The sequence below is a fragment of the Echeneis naucrates genome, chromosome 3 (genome assembly GCF_900963305.1).
Source record: "Echeneis naucrates chromosome 3, fEcheNa1.1, whole genome shotgun sequence".
Classification (NCBI taxonomy): domain Eukaryota; kingdom Metazoa; phylum Chordata; class Actinopteri; order Carangiformes; family Echeneidae; genus Echeneis; species Echeneis naucrates.
In genome coordinates, this window is record NC_042513.1 from 26,607,938 (window position 1) to 26,629,839 (window position 21,902).

General features: G+C 44.5%; 1 protein-coding gene across 4 annotated transcripts in view; it reads left to right on the forward strand.

The window, feature by feature from the left end:
- akap13 (A-kinase anchoring protein 13) overlaps positions 1–21,902 on the forward strand; it is an 82,479-nt gene that overhangs the window by 791 nt on the left and 59,786 nt on the right. For all 4 annotated transcript variants that reach the window (XM_029497454.1, XM_029497452.1, XM_029497453.1 and 1 more), the window contains exons 2-5: positions 11,851–11,894; positions 18,717–18,870; positions 20,950–21,131; positions 21,568–21,739. In XM_029497454.1, the coding sequence (XP_029353314.1) occupies positions 11,851–11,894; positions 18,717–18,870; positions 20,950–21,131; positions 21,568–21,739 (552 nt within the window). The remainder of the gene's footprint in view (positions 1–11,850; positions 11,895–18,716; positions 18,871–20,949; positions 21,132–21,567; positions 21,740–21,902) is intronic.

Sequence of the window (21,902 nt, forward strand, 5' to 3'; positions counted from 1 at the left end):
CTTATTTTGGTTTGGTCTTGTTTGGGAAATCTGGTTATACAAGTTGGTTTATCTTATTTAATTTTTTTAAATTGACTTCACCTGCCTGTTGAACAGTGTTCTCACATGTGAGAGGAACAACAGAAGCTTTTTAATTCATTTACACTTGCTTGGCCTCGCCAACATGGCTGCCCCCCTGCTTTCCCATGTTGTTGGAGACCTCATCTGGTCCCCAGCGGAGGGGAATTTTTATATTTGGATTGTGAAACCTTAACAAACTGAGCTCAGTTGAAAACGGCCTTTGGCCTCAGAGCTGCTTCTAATCATGCCAGTGGTGGTACTCTTGCTGCTGGATCTTTGGAGCGATATTTCAACTCTCTTTTTAGTATTCCCTCAGCTGGAAATGCAGGTTCCCTTCACCTTCTCATGGCACCTTGCTGCCTTATTTCCTGTCAGATGGTGGATGACAGTTGGCGTCGCTCGTCTAACGTGGTGCCACCGGCCTCATAAGCACTGCTGCTCTTGTTGTCGGTGCAGAAACTGGCTGCAGTGAGTCCTGAACCAGGAGGGATTGTGGTCTCTGTCATCTGTCGGGATCGACCTGTAAATCAGAGCCGGCGCCATCATCCGCTGACGATTACGTTCAGTACACTGTTGAACTCCTTCCTGTAGCTCTGTGACTCCTGGTAGGGCTGCTCAGTTCTGAACAAAGTCATCCCAAATCAGTCAGAACATTAGTGTTCTGCTGCACGGTGCGCTCCTTTCCCTCTCAAAATAAAACTGCTCCTAATCTCCAGTGAGCCTCCTGTAAGTAAAATATTAATAATTACAGTCAGCCATGTTGTACGTATTCGCGGCCCACCGGGGTTTGGGTTTGGGTTGATCCGTTTTTGCCGCAGATATGTGAGTGTCGTTTTGCCCTTCTGCTCTCTGTTGTTACATCTCCTCCCACGAGTGAAGCCAAAACATCTCAGCGGCTCGCTGCTAGTTTTGGTCACACCTTTCCATAAGTGGATCACACATTTTAACTGTAAATATCGCACTCGATTTTCTTCAGTTAACTGTGAGAATCCAAAGAAACTGCCTTGAGATTAATATTCAATTAATTTTCCAGGACCTCTTTTGGGTCTCACAGATAGATTATTTTTGTGGGTTTGAGGTTTGAAATTACAGTTTTAAGTGCATTTTTGTAAATTGTAGGTTCCCTGTAGACGCCTGTCAGCTTATCTAAGCAGAAAGACAGAAATTGTGTTTGTGTAATCTGTACACTTAAAATACCAAAGTGTAAAAACAAGCATTGGCTGTTTTGTTCAATCCTTTTCTTGGCTGGGAGCTGGTGATTCTGGGAAATTGCTGCCCAGAACCAAACAATCGTCTGACACATCCCTCCCAGTAAAATGGCATTTCTCAGTTTGCAGTCTTTAAGCTAAAGTAAGCTAAACTAACGGCTTGGTGTTTTTGCCACAAATTTACATATATTTAACTGGCAGTTGTGGCAGCAGTATCAATCTTCTCTGGCAGGGAAGGAATAAAATGATTTACCAAATGCTGCTATGGGCCATCATGTTGTTAGGAAGGATATCATTATGCTATATATGCAAATAAACACCCCCGTTAGTAATCAGCCCCCCCACCCCCCCACCCCCCCACCCCGTGATGGTACGAGCCAGAGGCGGTGAGTCCAACCAAAGGCTGAGCCGCTTTTGTGTTGTGAGGTTGCCAACAAACACTCCTCAAACCAATAAACATCCATCCAGGGTTCCATTTTTCACCATTAGATCGGGAGTGACAGGAGAGAACGTCTGCACTCTGTTTCCACCGTACGAAAAGCTTTCTGATATTTACAATAAAGCCTCGACTTAGTTTTTGTTAAGATAGGAATTGCTGGAATCCACACAGCATGCCAAACGGCAGCCGCACTCCCTGTTCCAAAAACAGCAGCCATCTCAGCAGCTTGTCCAAACTCCGTGTACCGGAGTGGTGTTCTTTTCTCCTGGAAATGATCAAACAGACTTTGTTGTTAATGTGCCTGTGGTTACACAAAGATGTGCTGTAACGTGCCAGCGCTGCGTTTCCACCAAAACAACAACTGGATGCTATTTGACATATGACAGCAAAATTTTGAAATAATAAAAAAATCACGGCACGTGGCTTGACAATACTTACTTCCACTTTGTAGACTCACAAGACACCAGGAGTCGTCAATGCTGCTGCCAGGAGAAGCACACAGTTGAAATGATATTCTGGGAATTTTACGCACATTTACTTAAAAACAATTGAGAGTTGACGACAAAACCAAACACAGAGACAGAGAAATGAGACAAAAGCCCCGGCAAAATGTGACTTGGGTGCGGTGGAGTTCTGCAGACAAAACCCACTACAGTTGACTTTTTAAGCTTTTTAAAAATGGAAGAAGTAAAAACCTTTACTGCACATTTACTCCTGCATATAAAAACTGTACATAAATCAGTTCACGTTAGCTGCACCTTGAGGAACAACACCAATAAAGTACATCACACATTCATCTCATTTAATGAAATGGTTGAAAATGAATTTCCTGTAAATGGAGGAATTGGCCTGACTCCCAATCATTTAGTGCTTTTATTTAAATAAAACTTTAACTCACACTGGCACGTGTTTACGCTTCATGTGTGAATGTGTGAATAAAACATAAAAACATGTCGATCGTTACCGATATCCCCGAGCTTTCCTACCATCCAGAGGTCGAGTTTGACTCCGCTGTCAGCCCCGAGGAGATAGTGGTGGCGTGAACGTTTCGGTTGTCCCGTCTACAACACTTCTGGGGGGGGAACGTGGTCAGAGAGCAGAGGCGGGATAGTTGCAGTCGCAGCAGACACCTGACCTGCAGCCCGCAGGCTCCGCCTCTCCCCTCTGACATCAGGGCTTTGATCTGCCTACTGTCTGTGTTAGCACAAAGCCATATTTAGCTCCGTGTAATCAGTGTGGTGAGAACCTGCATGCCCGCTGCTGAGGATACCTGCCTAGTATAAACACACCTGCTCTCTCTGATGGGCTTAAAATGAATTTAATGTGCACTTGAAGGAGTCTGCTTGCAGCCATTGTCATCAAATAGACTGTGGGTAAGGTTTTTCCATTAATGCCTTCATGTGTGGTTTGTTTTCGAAGCATTATCTGTTACAGAGGGCCTGCAGTCTGAGGCGATGGAGTTGTAGGTGGTGATCTCAGCAAAGGGAGAGCATTGTTATTTATGAAGTTACACACTGAAGTGGAATTTTTTATCTTCCTTGTTTTTGTTTTGAACTTTTTCCTCGGGGCAAAGTCTCGCTGTGGTGCAACTTCTTCGCTTAGCAGCGTCTGCCTCGCTGATAATACTCAATGATTTCAATAACGACGTGTTTGACTGGTGAGTCTGTTGTACAAGTAGCTAGTAATTGGGCTCTGTTTATGGGAAATGGCATATTTTACTGGTATGTAGAACAGATACAGGAACAATATTTCTATATTGTCATATTGGCAAAGGACGATGAAACCTCATTCATGGTATATTGTGGTGGACAGATATGTAAAAGTTTGTAATCCACGGACATGAAGTTTGACTCCTGAGGGGAAGAACGAGCTGTAGTCACCGGAGCAGGGGCCTGCATTTCCCATAATGCAACTCAGCAGCGCCTGGATCTACTATTCAATATGTTTGCTGTTTATGCCAGCACCATAGATGGACTCCTGGTATATATTTAGATCGGGAGTGAGTTTCACCGCATCTATTCATTCATCTGCTGACTGTCCTTGTGGCTGAGGTGTTGTTGCTTAAACGGGGAATTAATGAGGGAAGTGAACGATTCACGTGACTCACTTCCTCAAACCACTGCAGAGGTTTGAGCATCACTTTCATTTTAGAGGGCTTTCTGAAGAAATAGAATGGATTGACTATAACGTGACATCTGGTTATAGTGTAACTCGATGGAAGGACCCCGGAGAGGTCTCCATTGTATCACAGAGTAAACGCAAATGTGTGCAATTTTGTGAGTGAATTTTGAGTTTGCAGTTGACTTGAGCCTCAAACGGAGGACCTTTTTATTGCTCTTCTGTGTCTGTGTCGCTTCCTGAGCTGGTGTTCGAGTTGGTTTGTGAGGTGAAATGATGTAATCTAACAGGTCATATCAATCTGACCAGGTCCAAAGTTAGCATCGCTCAGGTTAAAGAGATTAACTGCCACTTTCCTCTTCCAAAATGCTGCAGTCTCGCTGTTTTTGTGTGTTTTCTTTGCCCCTATTTTGTATTTTTTATGTCAGTTTGTTATTGCACAACAGGGACAAATGATCTGGACGTCGACAGTAGCACGCCGCATTGATCATTTTGAGTTTGTACTCTAAACAAGGTGAAATCCACAATCTAGTGCTCAGCCATCAGGATCCCGTCCGATGGAAGTTGCAAAGTGCAGCCTCATTCAAATAACTCAAATTATTCTGCTGATAAAGTAATATGTCAAACGTGCATCGTATTTATCCTGCTGTAGGTTTCTGGGCCATATTGAGTTTTACATCAACTCTGGCCTCCGCTGTCTCTCTGAAGAGGTCGCCACGCTGGAGGTGCAGCAGCAACACTCCAGCTGAAAGGAAATGTCCACTGCAAACCGGGTAACTCTACGCATGAAGAATGGAAACTACGAGCTTAGCTTCCTCTGAAGGAATTCAAAATGACCCGACATCGACACGTGTTGCTTAATCAATACAGAAGTCAGAGTGAAGAATTTAGTTTTAATCGAAAGTTTCCAATCTTTGTGATAGATATATTCAGTATTTTACTTTTTCACATGTGAGAGACGAAAAGATGCCGGGCCGTTCCTGTAGAGTGACCACATAGCGCCTCATGGCCTCATGGCAGTGGAAACACTGGGGGAGGGGGTGGCATCAAACCCGGGGAGGAGCAGTGATCAAGGCTCGGGCCCTGATTACAGGCCGGCCCCCGGCGTGCCTCACAATAAGATAATGCTATCTGGGCCCACAGGTATTTGGTTTCAGTGGAGAGGGTAATAACTGTCACCAAACACTAAGGAGACCTTTCATCCCTCGGCCTCATGTTGTCAGCCAGCGTTTGTGTGCAGTCTCTGCACAGAGGCGGCTTTTGTGTGGACGGCTGAGGTCGCGTCACCACGAAAACCTCATATCTGTCCGTAGAGACAATACCTTGGTTTGATTAAATCAAACAGCCGTGACTATCTAAATGGTAGTCAACATGGTGTGTCCAAGTTACTGTGGCGGTGTAGTTAAGAATGTGACGTAGCCCTGACTAATTTAGCTGTGCCCCCGAAGAGCCGAGCTGATAGTGAACCGTAAAAAGAATTAAACGAGTGTTCAACACAAAGCAGACGCACTTTTTGTGCTGTGGCAGAGTCAAGGCAGCGTACGTCATGTTCAGTAACTGGTGGGTGACCGGGGGTAGAAAACATTAGAGACCTTAAATAAATATCTGAGTTAAAGATCAAGCCTCTGTGAACTGCACAGAGCCTCAGTGTCCCACATTTGAAGACTTTGATTACCAATGTTTGGTTTTCGTGTGGGAGCTCTGCACCAGGGAGCCTGACACGAGTTTGAGCTGTATGGTCATCAAGACTTTACGGAGACTGGCATTATGGGTAGGATTTTATGAATTTTTTTTTTTAATTAAACATGGAGACATTTGCTCTTTAACTGTCTCATTTCATCCTGTCTTCATTTCTACAGCAGTTTTAAAATGGAAAATTTTATTCAACCTACAGCTCCAGCTCCAGCAATTTAAAATCTAATAAAAGTGTAAGATATGAAAAGACAGGTGGATAATAACAGAATAAAAGGAAGTTAAGAGGAGTGAGCATGGAGATTGGACATTACATATAAACCCCTCAGCAGGATTTAAACCAGTTAAACCAGGCCTGGCACTCTTTTCTGACATGTGGTGATGGAGGTTTTTATCCAAAGCTCCTTATCGTGCCATGAGGTCTTAAATGTAAAGCAATAGTTCTTTAAGTGCATTTTGGATGCTTCTTTAACAAACAGTCAGAAAAGCTGCAGAGTTCCCCGTGTGGCGGTGATGTTTGTTACATGTTTCTAAAGGTTAGAAAAAAGAGAGAATACGGGCCTCCAGCTTCCAGGTCTTGTTCTTGTCTTGTTTCCATCAAAGGGAACGAGCCTCCAGAGATCCAGTACCAGCCCGGCCCTGCTCCCTGAGACTTAAGCCTCCGTTGCAGTCATGGAGTCCCGGTACTGGATGACACCTCAGATCTATATTGGGCCTCTGTCCCTGTTTACAGATGTCTCCGTGTCCTTGGCTGCAGCTCTCTGTGCACTCAAGTCAAAACGCTTCACCACGAAGCAGCCCGAGGTAACTGTTGTCCCCGGAACGTGAGTCTCCATTGACATTCTTCAAGTTAATTAATGGCCGATGGGAGCTTTTTGACCTAGAAAAGCGGCAGTAAAGAACTTCGAGGTGATAAAACACTCATGCTCATTTCCAGTCGTGAACACTTTGTCCATATGAAGTGGCCTATTTTATTTCACCTGTTTGCAAATAAAACATTTCAGCAGCTACTTTTTGCTATTTGCTGTCGTTTGACAGGGGAAGGCTGCACGAGATGTGAAGATTATATTCCAGAATTTGTTGTGGTAAAAACGCTATTTGATCGTTTTCTTTCATCCATCTGAAAATCTGTGTAAAGTACAGTGGGTTAAAAAAAATACATTTGTCTTGAGACTATTAAAATTCTTTTTTTCCTCTCACTCAACAAATAGCATGCGATGCACTGAACACACATGTCAGTTTGTTGTTTAGATGAGCAGGCAGCTCACCAAACTCAGACGAGACAATGACCCCGTAAGTGGATAGAACAGCTTTGCTCCTCGGGGAATGTCACGTAGTGGTTCGTAGTTCTTGGGTGGAGTTGAGTAAGAGCCTTTAGATCACGCTTGACACAACACTATGTCTTTATATCCTGACACCTTTTCCCAGCAACTGCTTGAACTTTGACCTTCAGCTAATGCGTGCGTTTGTTTTAGTACTTGTTTTGGCCTTTGGACGGGAGGAGTCAGATTCCTACAGGAAGTGTCAGAGGGAGTCGTGCTGAAAGAAAAGATTACGTTGATGCAGTCACGGGACCGGGTCATCTCTGATCTGCCTACTGTCTGCTGTTCAGTCGGTTTGAAAGTGATCAGGCCGATAGCAGCTTGTGTTCACACTTCACATATTACCATCGTACCGTGTTCCAACCTGCTGTTCACAACTCCTTAACTATTACAAGATAAGTTACCAAACAGCAGAATTTCCCTCAGGGGGTTAATAAAGTGATTCTGATGTCCTCGAAAAAATTATTTCCTTTTCAAAATAGTTTTAAATATAGAGCAAAGAAGTGCATGACCGTGCCCACGTTGGGTCTGTCAAAAAGGGTGAAACTGTTCCGGCTGATGATGTCTTTACTTGTATCAGGCATTCACCTTAGAGATGGGACTCTGTCTACAGGGAGGCACTGAATCATGTGTGATGGCAGGCTGGTTAGTTGCACCAGGAGCAAAGCCCCAAGAGAGCGTTTGTCAAAGCAGCACAATTACAGACAGAGCTGCCACCGACACAGTTTGATATCAGTTAATAAACTGCAGTCATAGATGGCGGTTATGTGGCCGTGTTGGGGAAGCCTCAGCCTCAGCTGATCATCGGGAAGGGTGTTGGAGACAGTCCGATTAATGAGTTGTGAAGCTAATCCTATTCACCCTCCCACTCACGCTGCAGTCACATGGCTATTATGGCTTATTTTGATAGCCAGGGGACCTGCGGAAGCCATAACAGGCCCATTCACTTCCCTGACGCGGTGCATTACCACTCCTATCCCAGCATTGAGGTGCTTTTGTCTCTTGATTTATTGGCCCATTTGTGACGGCTGTGCACTTGAACGTGGCGGATGTCGTGCTTCTTTGTGGCCCTCCTGCAGCAGAGGGAGAAAATTCTGTTTTAGCAGCAGTTCAAAGGCAATTTGTGCCATAATGAAGACTCTAAGGAGCCGGGCTGCAGGCTGGCTGCACCCTGTGTTTTAGGTGGAGTTAATGGGTTGTGCAATCTCTATAAGCAGGTATCGGGTCAGTGCAGGTTGAGCTTAGAAGATGTGATTTCTCAAGGTGCTTCTGTTGCCAGACAAGGAAACAGTTTGGTTTGGATACAAGGTCTTTTTTCAAATGAGGTAGATAATGCTGAGGAATTGCATGGATAAGAGTGTGTGTGTGTGTGTGCGTGTGTGTGTGTACGTGTGTGTGTGTGTACGTGTGTGTACGTGTGTGTGTGGACGGTTGTTTGTCTCTATATGTCGACCTGGTGATAGACCGCCGACCTGTCAGGAGTTGACCCCGCCCCTTTTTCCCATTGTCAGCTGGGATTGGCGCCAGCTCTCTCGCTCTCCGACTCTGTGAGGACAAAAGAGACGGATGGACGGATTGATGGAAGTTAATTAAAACGTCACTGTGCTCATTTCATTAAAAGTCAGTTGTAATATTGCCATCTGTTTAGTTCGCTCTAAATTATACTTCCATTTTGAATTATGTTTCTTCTCACGAGAGCAGCCAGTTGAAAAAGGTTTTACTATTGTATGACATCCACACTGAAACTTGACCTACAAGCACAAGTATTTTCCACAGCACTAAAATATCTTGTTGCAGTAAATTGCCTGAAACTTATTTACTTCTGAGAAAATACTGCAGCCTTTTGTGATACAGGAATCAATGTATTCATTGTCTCCCCTTTTGCACCACTTTCTATATCAGGAACTGTAGATATAAATGACCAACAGATGTAGCTATTTCAGAATTCCCCCCTCTGCCCCCTCTACTGCTCCTCGCCAAAAGGAAGTGTCTGCTGAACTGTCACACCCAGTGTAGTGTGGGGTCAGATAGACTGGAGTCTGCTGCCAGATATGAAACCTGCATTCAGGGTTATGTTGGACACTGAAGAGGAATGAAGCAAAAGAGTCAGCTGTGGTCACAAACACTGATAATTAACGCTCATCTCTGCGGCTCCTTCACAGCTTGTGGTTTGTTCTTTGAGCTCAGTTTGATCTACTGTCAGGGTTAACTCCTCCTCTCTCATTACGCCGCTTGCACACATCTGTAGGCAGGTGGCAACAGCCAAATATGAACCAAAATAAACCAGTGACTCATGAGGAACGTAATAAATGTGCAGTCAGTCAGAAAAAAAAGACTCAAAACATTACAGCAACATCCACCATAGTTGGTGCATGAGCTGATTGTTGGGCTGTGTTGTTGTTAGATTGCTTTGGAGACTAATCATGGAAGTTATTATTAGCTCTAAATATCTGATGAATGTTTATGAGTTGAATAAATGTTATATTTTATCGCTTTTTGGTTTATTAATCCAGGATTGTGTAAATAATGTTGTAGTTATTTGTCCAGTAAACTTCAACAACGATGGTACCTCGTGGTCTATCCCTGTTTCATGTCCTGCCTGAACAGCTACATCCCTCCAGCGATACAACTCACTCGTATATATTTAGTTAAACAGCATGAAGGCGCCTCCAGCTGTAAATGCAAATGTCCTTAAAGGAAGATCATTTTCAGATATAAAGCTTCCAGGTATTTTTGGTTGCTGGTGCAAAATTAGCATCCTGAACAGCAGCTGACAAACTGGAGCTGCAGACGGAGCGCTGGTGTGTCGATGATGTAAATCAGGGTGACGCTGATAAAAGACACGCGGCGGATGAATAATTATCAACTCTGTCCTCGGCAGCAAAGCTTGTGAATATGGCCACTTCCTGTCAAACGTCCTCATTGGGTCATCTAGATGTCGTTTAAGTGAAACGTCAAAGGTCTGACAGGCAACAGGGATGTCGACTGGAGGACCCAACCTGCATGTTAGTCTCAGAGCACGAGCACTGGACAAATGTCCACAATATGGCCACATAAAAGAGGCAGTGAGACAGTTGGGGACATGTTGTGAGTCTCATCAGTCGAAGCTGTGCATGTGGCGAGGAAGCTGGTCGCCGGCCCGGTGCACTTAAGGCAAGAGGATTAGACTTCAGAGTATTATTAGAGCCACTGATTATCCCCTTACCTGATCCGCCTAATTCTAGCCGCAGCCTATTTATTTAGCAGAAAAGTGGAAAAATGTTTGGATGGCGGTTCAAAAAGTGAATTGGCCTTGTCGCACTTCAGCGCTCTGTTGAGCCCAACATTGACTCTTTGGTGTACTCTGCTGAACCCATTAGGTCCCAGCCTTTTGTCTCTCCCTCCCCCGCTGTGGGGTGCATGTGATTAATGCACTGCTGACCACTGAGGCCAACAGCAAAGACTTGTTTTAGTGCCAGGGAACAGCAAACAAAAGAAAATTGTCTCTCCAAATAGCTGTGGAGAATACAGCCTCTCAAAAGTCCACCATTCCCCTCGTCTCATTGATGAATGCAAGCGCGCCGATATCTCCTCAAGAAAGTTCAACAAAAAGGTTTCCAATCCATTTGTCCTCAAGTCCACGGCTGTAATACGTTTACTTGGATGTAATTACACACTTGCTGCCTCTGACCTTGTGCCCAGAAAACAGCTTTGAGGCCTGAGGCCCAGACTGACTGGGAGTGGGGACTCAAAACGTGAACATGAGCCGCTAAATCCTGCTAACTGATCTTCCCGGTAAAAACCCGAGAAAGAGAAGAGGCAACGTAGAGTGTTTTAGCAGATTTATTCATTTGTTTTCTGTATCATGCAGAATTAAAGATGCTCTCTGGCATTTTTATGTAAACAAGCAGAGATTGAGAAGTGGCAGTTTGGCAGTTTTGGTTGGAGAATTAGTGTGTGTGTATGTTTGTGTGAACTATCAGCCTCCCACTGAGTGTTGAGCTGTCAGGGTCAGGGCTTAATGCCTCCTTCTGACAGCACTGCATTGTTTTGGAAAATGGTACCTTGTTACTTTCAAGAGAATTTTGCTTTCAGGTTTTATTTTAGTACAACAGAAAGAAACAGCTCGATCAAGTTTAAACTAACCTAATAAGGTCTGAACTGTCCGTGCAACATAAAGCATGAAGATGTGCGCAAATGGAAATAATATCCAGCCGAGTCGACATTATGAGCTGAAAATAACACATTTTAGCTTTAAATGAATAGTTGCTTATTCTGGCTGAGAGGACGAGAAGAAAAATGATATTATCTGAGCTTAGCTTAGTGCAAACACTGCTTGTTTTCTCCTTTAAGCATTATTTAAGTATTTATGCTAAGCTAGCTAGCTAGATGACTGGGGGAACTGTGCGGCAACTATCCAACAAAACGTAGTTTGAATTATTTAAATCGATCTTCTCATTCAAAACAGAACATCGATATATCTCTTTTTTTGTTATTTATGTATTTTGTATTGTGGTTTGCGCCAGTGTGGTGCATTTAAGGTTAATGTTGTTGATTATTTTTTAAATTAGATCAGTGATCACTGATGAATCTGCTCTCTGCTCTCAGGCAGGACAGGAGTGTTTGAACAGCGGCTCAAATTACTTTGTAATGCGAGAAGTGTCACCTGTGCCGATGAAGCCGCAGAGAAAACGGTGATAAACCTCTGATATGACCAGCCTGCAGTATCTCCCTGCCCAGCGTCAAACATTAGCTGGTGACTAGTCAAAGAAGACAGTGATGAATTTGAGCAGAAGCTTCAAAGCCGAGTGCTTCCCTCCAGGCCTGAGCAGAGTGAATATTACACTTAGATCTGTTTGGACGTCAGAGTCATGGCTTCAAATGAGAGCTAATGCTGCTGCTGAATGGGTGACTGCTAACAGCAGCCTTATCAAAAAAAATATTAATATCGCTGTAAGACTTTATCTGATTCATTTGCAGAATACAGTACATTTCCAACTAAGCTGTATTTTCTCTGCTCTTCTCTTCACAGCATCCAGGGACATGAAACTCCATCCACAGCAAGCTCCACTGTATGTAAGTGTCACAGTCATACTAACACAGAAGCCGGACTCCGGCGTGCACAGGTGTTTCCACTTTGTCCGCCGTGTGTCAGAGGAAACACAACTTCCTCACAATAATGCTGTGATGACCAGAATAGATCTGACTTCAGCGTTTAGATTTCCTCCATCAGTTAAGATGATTACAGGAAACCACAACAAAAAACAATAACCCTAACATAAATAATGCATCTTTAACTTAGACTGAAATGTGAGAGGAGGAAAGTGCAGAGAAAAAGAAAGAGAGACAATTCATATTTCATCTTATAAATATCACAGTAATGAGAACAGGTCTGATTAACTGGAACAAGTAGCAGACGATCCAGATGGCAGAGAAAACAGAAAAGTTTAATATTTGCTGACTGACAAACATCTCTAACGGTCTGTTTTTCTTAACTGTCATCACTGCTTGTAGTTTTGTTTTTGTGTTTTACACGGTATCACTAAAATGAAATAAGAACCACTTGATGGATCTGCGTGCGTGACAAAATTAAGATCACAGATATGACAGTGTGTCGCTCCATCAGTTCATAAAATCCGTTTGATCATCGCAGTAAAAAGAAAGTCTCAGGTTGGGGTTCATTTATTAGAGTAGACGGCGATCTGTGCTGGCCGGGGCTTTGTAACTTCAATAATTATGACAAAAAGGACAAACTGAGGCAGTTTTCTCAGACCTGAGTGCCTCCTGATTTAATGGCTGTTCGGCTCTTCATTCTGCAGTGTCAAGGATTTTTCGACAACAAGAACAGATGAACAAGTGAAGCTTTGCAGATTGTAGTGGATTCATTTGTCGAGGCTGATCTGTTTTTTGTTTTTGTTTGTCTTCATGCTGATCTTTCCTTGTTGTGACCTCCTACCTGGCTCTGCTATGAGCACACTGGTGAGGACGGTGTCGGCTCTGCACTCAGAGGGTGGTCTGCTTACCTGCGGAGCCAGATGAGGTGGTGCAGCTCGCTGCTGAGGTCGTCTGATGTGTGATGCAGAATGTGGAGGCCGTCCTGCAGCTTTAAATCTCCACCCTCCGTCTATGTTCACGTTATCATGTTTTCATTTTAAACCTCATCCCCTCTGCCGTGTTCACAGCATGTTGAGGTTTTAGCTGCTGTTGTTTGCTGCTCTTTGGGGGTTTCTGCGACTTTAGCGGCTGCGGATTGGTCAGTTTGCCTCCTACACCAGAATTCACATGCTCGGTGTACATGACTGCTCGTGGGGTCGGCATATTCAGGCGTGTCAGGACGGAAAACACACTTGGTCTTTGTTTGTGAAACACAGTTTCAAAATGAAGCCTTTTAATTTTTTACCTTTAAAGGTTGCTGTTAGCTTTGAAACTAATATTTCTTGTATTCATTTATTAGTTTATTTTATTTATTTGCAAAGGGAACGCGTACAATATTAAGCATAACTGATCCCATTTGATGTGTTGCACCAGATTTAGCTTAAAGCTTGGCAGGTTCCACACATCATCACAGAAAGCATTACACACGCACACAAATAAATCAAAGAGCAGAGCTGAGAGTCTTTTTGTGTCTTCAAGTTGAATTTAAAGCTGTAGATGGAGCTGCACCTCTTAGTGTCATCAGGTGGGACTTTGCACAAAAGGCCGACTGGCCAAAGGAAGTACGATGAAAAGGTGTAAATTGAATCTCTTGTCGGGTCGCCATCGCAGGTTGATGGACAGTTCACCTTCCTGCTCCAGGTGGTCAACTAATGCCTCTGACCTTCGTTTGTGTCTAAAGCCTTCACAATGTGGCCTCAGACGATTCCCCATGTTGTCCTATTTCTTATTTCTTATTTTTATTTCTCTCATTTAAAGCTGAATTATAACAGATTAAAAAAAAAAGCCTTATCAACGTTGTTGCTGTGAGGCTTTGAATTGTTTCCAATATAATTCCAGAAATAATTAAAAGTATGCTGAAATGCATTCAATGACAAATGTGTACAGCACAGCGTGTGTGTGTGTGTCTGTGTGTGTTTGTGAGTGTCGGAGTGGTCACACTGGCCCCCCTATCACTAGCAGGTGTGGAAGGCACACAGGAAATAAGATAAGTTGGAGGCATGTGTGTGTCTGTGTGTGTCCCTAAAGGCCAGACGGACTCACACATTAATCATCCAGACATCCTTATCTGTGATTTACAGTCAGACTCTTCAGTGGAACCAGGCGGGCAGTCAGGCCTCATTAGACATCAGATTTTCGACACTTATCACAGCAGCTCACATTGAGAAAGCTCAGAGGGGTTAAATAGTCTGCCTGTAATTATATGTTTGGGGAACTCTGCAGCACAGACACAGTCTAAATTTCTAGTCAACAAACTTGGAAAGGAACTCCGGGGAGGAGGCTGAACTTAAAAGGCTCCGAATCTCTTTGGCCTGAGAATGATTTGAAATGAGGAGGTGACGGGTGAAGAATCATGTTTCTGATGGAAGGAAGGTCGTTTCCTCAGAATAAAGTAAAAGCGTTTGGCACAATGTGCTTCACAGAGTGGCAGACAATTCGATGCACACTTAGGCCTTCTGTCTGTGTGAGTGTGGGCAACAAGCTGTGGTGAAACTCGTGACCCCGCTGCCATGCAGTGATGTCCGACTGTGCTGCTACAGGGAGAACAGATGTTTCAGATGTCACCAGCCTTTGTGCATTTTAAACTGGAAGATCTGTGGAGTTTATGTTGTACCTTCTCTGGTTAATTTACTCATCAAGGAAACCGGGCAACCGCCAAAAGCCCTGCTCAGGCGAAGGGGGGGGGGGGGGGGGGGGGGGGGCGCTGATTGGTTGCGTACTCAAGCATTTTATTTCAGCAACCAGCAACGCAGCAGCATCAAGATACACAAGAAAGCTTGTTATATGTGAGATAACGAAGGAAATGGACTCATGAAAGACGTCACACAATCCCAAATCCGTAACACAAGTGTTGAGTGTCGCTTGTTGTGGTCGTCACTTCTGATGCACCAGCAGGTTAAACTGCCCGACCTTCCAGTGTGTCCAGACTGTGGTGTGGTAGAGTTTAGTTCCCGTGCAGGATATCTTGGATCCAAATGTGTCTCCCATGTGAATCCCAGCAGAAATGACTGAGTGTATTTCCAGACGTTTCCCTTTTAACACACGTGTCGTACAACACGAGGTCGTCCGCTCCGACTCTGTCACTGTTGATTCTGTGAAAAGTTACCTCAGCTCGGTCGGGCTGGACGCCGTCTTCATACTGCAGAGTCGGCCTCACATGCAGCTCCTGCGGCTGACGTAGCAGTCAAGTTCAGGGTTGACGTCCATGTGTGAAGGAACCTTCATACTGTCAGCCAAGTGTGGCTGTAAACTTTCAGCTGCTCAGTCGTTTTCTTCAGCAGGGTCAGATTTTTCTGCTGCATTGAAGAAGTAATGCTCAGAAAGTCTTGATCCTGGCTCGGGAGGTGAAGCAGGGATGTGTTGACAGTGTGGGCACTGAAATAAGTCAGCATTGTGGTGCCTACATTTAGAAACCCAGCCAAGGAAAAGAATATAAATGAATATAAACCTCCAAATAAGATCTAACTCCATCATAAGGCTTAAACTGCCCACTGGATAGTTGAACCCAGCTCAGAGGCAGGATGTGTGGAAAGGGGCTACACTCAGACATACATATTTAAAAAGAGGGGGCTGGGTTTGTAGCCTCCAGCTGTTCTTTTCATGTTGCTTAAAGCGGCCTATTCTCTGCTGAAGTTCCATGATTAGCAGGTCAATACCCCAGTAGGTCACCGAAGTTAAGTACTTCTTACCAGCAGAGAGCACAGTCATCTGGTGTGAGAGAAAGAAACCTATTTGTGGAGGCCGTGCAGCTTCAAAGGCACCGCTTCGTCTCTTACAGTTAAGACTGTTTTTGCATTTTAGTTGGACTCGTTGTCAGTCGTCGAAATCTGCGCGCGTGCCTGTTTGCATGTTGTGCAAAGGTCGCTGCGTGCATCTGTTTCCTGCTGCCTCCAGCAGATGTTTCACATCTCTGTTTGTCGACCTCCTGCCAACACACGTGTCTCCTGAGGGACTGACAGTGATTTCACTCAGTCACAGTTTTATTCTACTCTCTAATCCGTCTTCCGTTGAAATGTGCTCAGATTGATTACCAGCCAACATAACGACAGAGGTGAAAAGTAATGGAAGCAGAGTTTCATCATTTTTAGCAGTTGTTTTATTTATTTGACCTTTTTTCAGGTGGGTTGCTCATAATATTTGGGGGAACGGGTGAATTTTATTTTGGACAACATAAGTGGCCGCTGTCTGACATAATTTTTGCAGCCTTGTGTCAGATTGCAGCAGGTATGGTGGCTGAGCTCATTTGCTTCCTGCCTTCAGCCTCAGAGAGAAAGCCACTTCTCCTTTTTGCCTCGGCTGAGGAGGTGGAACTTATTTTTACACTAATGTGTGTTCATTTTCACGTGGTGTGCACACTCACATGCATTCAGAAGCAACAAACCTTAATTTCCAATCTGTGCTCGGCATAAGAGACGAGTTTTTAATGGAGGGAATCTCATGCCTGCTGCCTCTGCTCTGCTCCCTGTGTAGCAAAGGCTGCACGTCGCTGGAGATCAGACCGATGTGGTCGTCTTGAACGCGCCCCCCTCCCTCCCATCGTTCAGCAGCAGTGGTTTGCCATAAACACGGTTATGGGTTAGCATGGTTGCAGTCAGCCTGCTGGCCCCGCCCCCTTCATTTGAAACGAGGCCTCGAGGCATCAGTTTTATAAGAAAAGGGGAAAGCACCTTTAACCCCGAGCACTAAACCGGACTGGAGAAGAGCCCTCGCTGGCTGTTGAGTCCGACTTGTGAAAAGATTGCAACACTGGTCAGATGGAGTGGGATGAAATATCCCATTGTCCCCCTTCGGTGTCAACAAGCTGCAGTCCTACAGTGGAAAACGGCTCATTCTGAACAATATCCCTATTTTCTGCTCCTTCTCCTCCTCCTCAGTCCGTCCTCAGATGACACCACATCACACCCCACAACGCTCAGACACAACACAACCAATTGTCACTTTGGAAAGAGGCAGCCTGCACAATGAACTGTGCGTAATTGTATTTTCATATCAAACCATTGGAAATACATTTGATATTATTATTAGCAAGAGTGAAACAAAAAAAACGTTTAAGTTCCATCAGTTTCTGCTTCCACACCCATTTTCTGTTCAGCACCAGGTTCCTGTTCTCTTTTGGCACATTGGTAAGTTACAAAAATTCTAAGTTGCAGCTTTACCAAAAAGGGGAAAGAGACAAAAAGTACACTTTTACACAAGCAAACTTCTGCTCTCTGCGTAGCATAAGAACTCTGATATTAGTTCTCTGAGTTTGTAAAAGAAGCAGAAGGCTCTTTGACTTTTTAATGTTCCCAACAGACTTGTTTTTATTTATTTTTTTAAGCAGTATCCTGTAAAAATTATGCATTTGATGGCTGCGTGCTGAAAGACTGAGCCTGGAGGCAAAAATATCAGTATCCACATCTGGTAGATGATTCACACAGACAGATAACATGAAAACGAGTCAACAATTAGTCCTAAAGAAGTGTAATAAGATAACAAACGCACTCATTTTGGGAAAGATGTTTTTGGATGAGCACAAACCAGAATCTTTAGTTTCTAGTTTTTCTTTTGCACAAATGCACCAAAGAGCACGACAGAGTTGCTCTAACGTTTGTGCGTCCAGCCTCCACAGTGTGCGTGTGCCAGTTATGAATGTGTTGTTTTTGAACGTAACCTTCAACCGCACAAACTAATGTGGGTAGTTAATGTTACTTGGAGCTCTCGGCCTCTGAAGCGCTGCTTGGTAACTGCTGTGGGCGGAAAGCTCATGTTTGCACACTGTTTAACCCACATTATGTATGTAACCCACATTCACCCACCGAAGGAAAGTGAATTAGTGCACTCAGTAATAATCAGGGTGCCGTCAGGTGTGAAGGAGGACGCTGGGAAAGAGCGTTGAGGTTTGTTAAAGTTCCCTGAATGCACAACGGTCACAAAACTGGAATATTTTATCCAAAGTGCAGTGAGAGGAGTGTAACTGTTCGTCATGTTGCCTCCTCCTTCGCTCCTGAGACAAAAACCAGGATGTCAGTGATGTAATGAACGGCATTTTAACATCAATTAATCATCAGCATGTTAACTTTCAGGTGTGGTGTAATTGCTGGTAAACGGGTGTGGTTGTGTGAGGGCCAGCAGCTTCACCACAGTATTTTAGTTTCGGACCCGGATCCAGCGGTGAGGAATGTGTAGCTGGCAGAATCAGAATCAGACTTTCCTGCGTCTCCTTGGAGCATCAGTGATTGGGTTTCCCTCCTCTGATCACATCTGATCTTATCTGAGGCTGAACAGATAACCGGGCACAGAGAAGAAGATGGAGGTTAGATTAGGTGTGGTACTATTTGCTTTTTTTTGTGGACTTAAAAACTGACATAGTTGCAGATGATCAGCAAAAACAACACACACACGATCCAGTCTAACTCGTCTTTAATGAAGTCAGGGAAGCTTTTTTGATTTTTTTGTTGTAGTGTGAGGAGACGCTTGTTTCTCTGGCACCCTGCTAATGTAGCTTGATAAATTATTCTCACATTCACTCGAGTTCATTCGCAGTTATTCAGAGCTGTCTGCTCCTCATTGGAGCCGCTCTGAGCGCCGTCTTTGTTCCTCTTTGTCAAAACAAAGGTGCTGATTTTACAGAACCAGACGATTCATTCCTGTTGCACTGCAGAACTCGCACATAATTTTTACAAATAAACACAAATTTATTTTTGTGACCTGTCTCTCTCTCTCTCTTTCTTATTTCCTGTGGTTGCCTGTGAATCCCTGCAGGGGCATGGTGTTATCACGGTGCAGCTCGCCAACGAAGAGCTGGCAGCAAACGAAGAGGGCGTGGAGTACTTCCTGCTGTTTGCTGGCAGCACACAGAGGCACCTGACCAGCACCCTGAGGAGCAGCCACGACACCTTGCAGGCAGTGTGTCCCGGTAAGCCGCCCTGCCCACAATACCGTGCGGTTTCCTTTGTCACGTCTAATGGACCTGTGGGATGACAGCTCCACCTACTAGTGTTTACTTTTCTCCAAGTCTATTTTCAATTCTGCCCTCCTGCTTGCCTGTGTACACTGATAGGCCAGTGCTTGTTGTAGTTATCATAAATTTTCCCCTAGATGTCCCCCCTCCTCCCCAATAATCTTCATAAAATAATCATAATTGCAATAAATCATATTAAAGGCGAAAATAAAACCTCCTTCAGTGGTCAGTCCTTGACAGTCAGAAGGTAATGCTGCCCATAATTAACATTCAGGAGTGCCAAAACGTCAGACAAATAATAATTGTATTTAAGAAAGGGGGTGGTGTAATTGTGCCCCCGCTGCACACACTGAGCCCAAAAGAGTCAGGAGTTATTATGGCCGAGGAGTCAAAGTAATAAATGATTAATCATCCACCGCCACTGTCCTGCTTTTTGAAGCTAATGTTATGTTTTGGACAGAGAGAGAAATCACCTCACTTAAGGATTTATAGAGCCCGGCTCATTTATCACTCCGCTCGGAGCACACCCGACTCATTCTGCTCGCAGAGCTGAATGTGTTTGGCCGACGCTGTAAGTCAGAGATACTTCCTCCGACGTGAATGAGCAGGGGGAGCGAGGAGCTCAGGGGTCAAAGGTCGATGTACACAGAAAATAGCAGGGTGAAAGAAGCAGAATAGCTGCGAGCCTTTAAATTAAACACAGATTAAAGAAGCTGGAAATACGTCGTTTACCTCTGTGTTTTCCTTTTGTCAGGCAACAAAGAACACGATAAAGTCTGTTATCTTATTAAGAGCTCGGCTGTAGTCGGGAGGGGGTGTTAGTTCCACTTCACTGCCTCCTCCAGCAGAGGACCGGTTCTGAGACTGACCCGAAGCTCTGAGCCGGTGCCTCAGCCCAGACTGATGTTTCCATCAGATGAGCCTTCATGCTCACGGCTGCAGCTCGACAGAAGGCGTGCTCAATACCTGCGTCTGATACAGCAGGACTCCAGATGGAGCTTTAGCACTAGTTGATTTCTTTTCATGGAGTAGAATGACGAGCAGTGCTGCGCTCAGCAGGGCTTCACTGAGCGGCAGATTAATGAAGAAAGCCCAACAAATTAGAAAAAGGAAGTCTGTCGGTGCCACGTTGCTGCACAGCCTGTAAAATCTTCATTCTCTTCTTCTTTCTGTGAGGACTGAGAACTCATTTGCCTAAACTTTAATTTTAGCTGGTAACATGCTGTGTTGTTAATTTGTTGGTGGGCGAAGTTAGATCGGTGACTGCTGAAACAGTTTCAGTGTTGGAAATGAAAAAACGCGTATATTTGGGTGAAAAAATATCGTGTATTATCGGTGTGAACTAGATTTGGATGTGAACCAGCAGTGCAGATCGGTTCTTACTCTGCTGACTGGTTTGATGTGGATAATGGACTCAGTGCGTCCACTGTGACGTTAGCCTGTAGTTTGATTTTTACAGCAGCGTTTCCTGATCAGCTGTAACCATTCCTGTTTGTTTTTTGTTTTTTTTTTAAACAGCCCCATAAATCTCCTGGCTGAGAGACAAGTCAAATAGAAATCAGTTTTTTGGGAGATCCAGCTCGCAGGCCGTTTTTGTTTGGTACTTCTTCCTCCTCATTCTTATTCCGGACATTTTAGGGTTCGTCTGAGTGATCCGGTCTGAGCAGGATGTGTTTCTGCAGCCAATCTGAAGGGAAGGATGTTAATATGTTAATGTATTTACCATCACAATTTATTGCTGATTGTTTTTTTTTTTTTTTTTTGTCCGGCCCATACAGTGAGGAACATTAGAAACTGCTTCGGTCTGTTCAATACGTGCGGTGGACTTAAGGCAGTAAAAACTTGATGGGGGGTTTTATGGGCTTCTTCTCTGTATTATTTTAAGCGAGGACGTGCTGGCTAGCATTCTGCTACTGGTAATGAGATTATGACTGTATGTTTTTGTTTCCATGTTTATTTAACCCACTGTTGTGTTATTGTTTCCTCCCCCTTTTCCTGTCTTCCTGTCTCTTTCCTCCTTGTTTTGTCTCGTAGCTCATGACTGCTGTGAGGTGGTGCTGGTCACCTTGTGTTCTGTGAGCCGAGGCGACCCCGACGACCCCGACGACCCCGGAGCCCCCAGACATCCAGAGCCCGGTCGGTGCGATGTGGCTCCGTTGGCTGAGCAGCGATTCAGCTTCGTCCAGGATTTGGCTTTTGACATGGCCCAGTTTCTGGTGAGCAACAAGATGAAAAAACTGAAGTTTGTCAGCGAGCAGAGGAAACACGGCAGCGTGGGCAGAGTGACAGCACAAAAAAATAGATAATTCACTCAGCAGAGCTCATCTTCCCCAGACAGTTTTTTTGTTTTGCTCCAGAAGGAGGATAAGGCAGAAATTGTCTGAAGCACTTGAACCTAAAGACTTTAATAAAACATTTCCACTTTCTTAATCTGAATAAGATTTTTTTTTTTTTCTCCACATGGTGCGCCTCCAAATGAGTTTAGCGCTGATCCAAACGTGTGGATGTGTCTTCCTACATTTACATCTCACATTTTAGGCATTTGCTTAATGCTCTTATGCTGAGCGTCTTAAAACGAGTGCTTCCAGTAGACTAAGCCTCAGCTCCTCCTCTGTAAAACTTGACTCATCTCAGTAATCGTCCTCCACACAGGTGAGCGCGGCGGGCCGGGCCGACGGCCTCGGCGCGGCGCTGCTGCTGGACAAGTATCAGATTCCTCCGCAGGAGTATGAACGTCTGGACGAGAGCCTGGCGCTGGCCCTCCACCATCTTGTTCTGCCTCCAGGATGGAGCCTGCTGGGAAACAGAATAATCAACAGCTCTGGTGAGACTGGGGGGGCTCAGGCCGGTGGGCTGAATGGAACATGTAATTACACAAACACACAAACGCGCAGTGTAAAATGTACAAGCGTTACCCAACATGTTGCTGCACTGATGCAGAGACATATTGACAAATGATAGCTGGGCAGCACTTAATGAGACAGAGG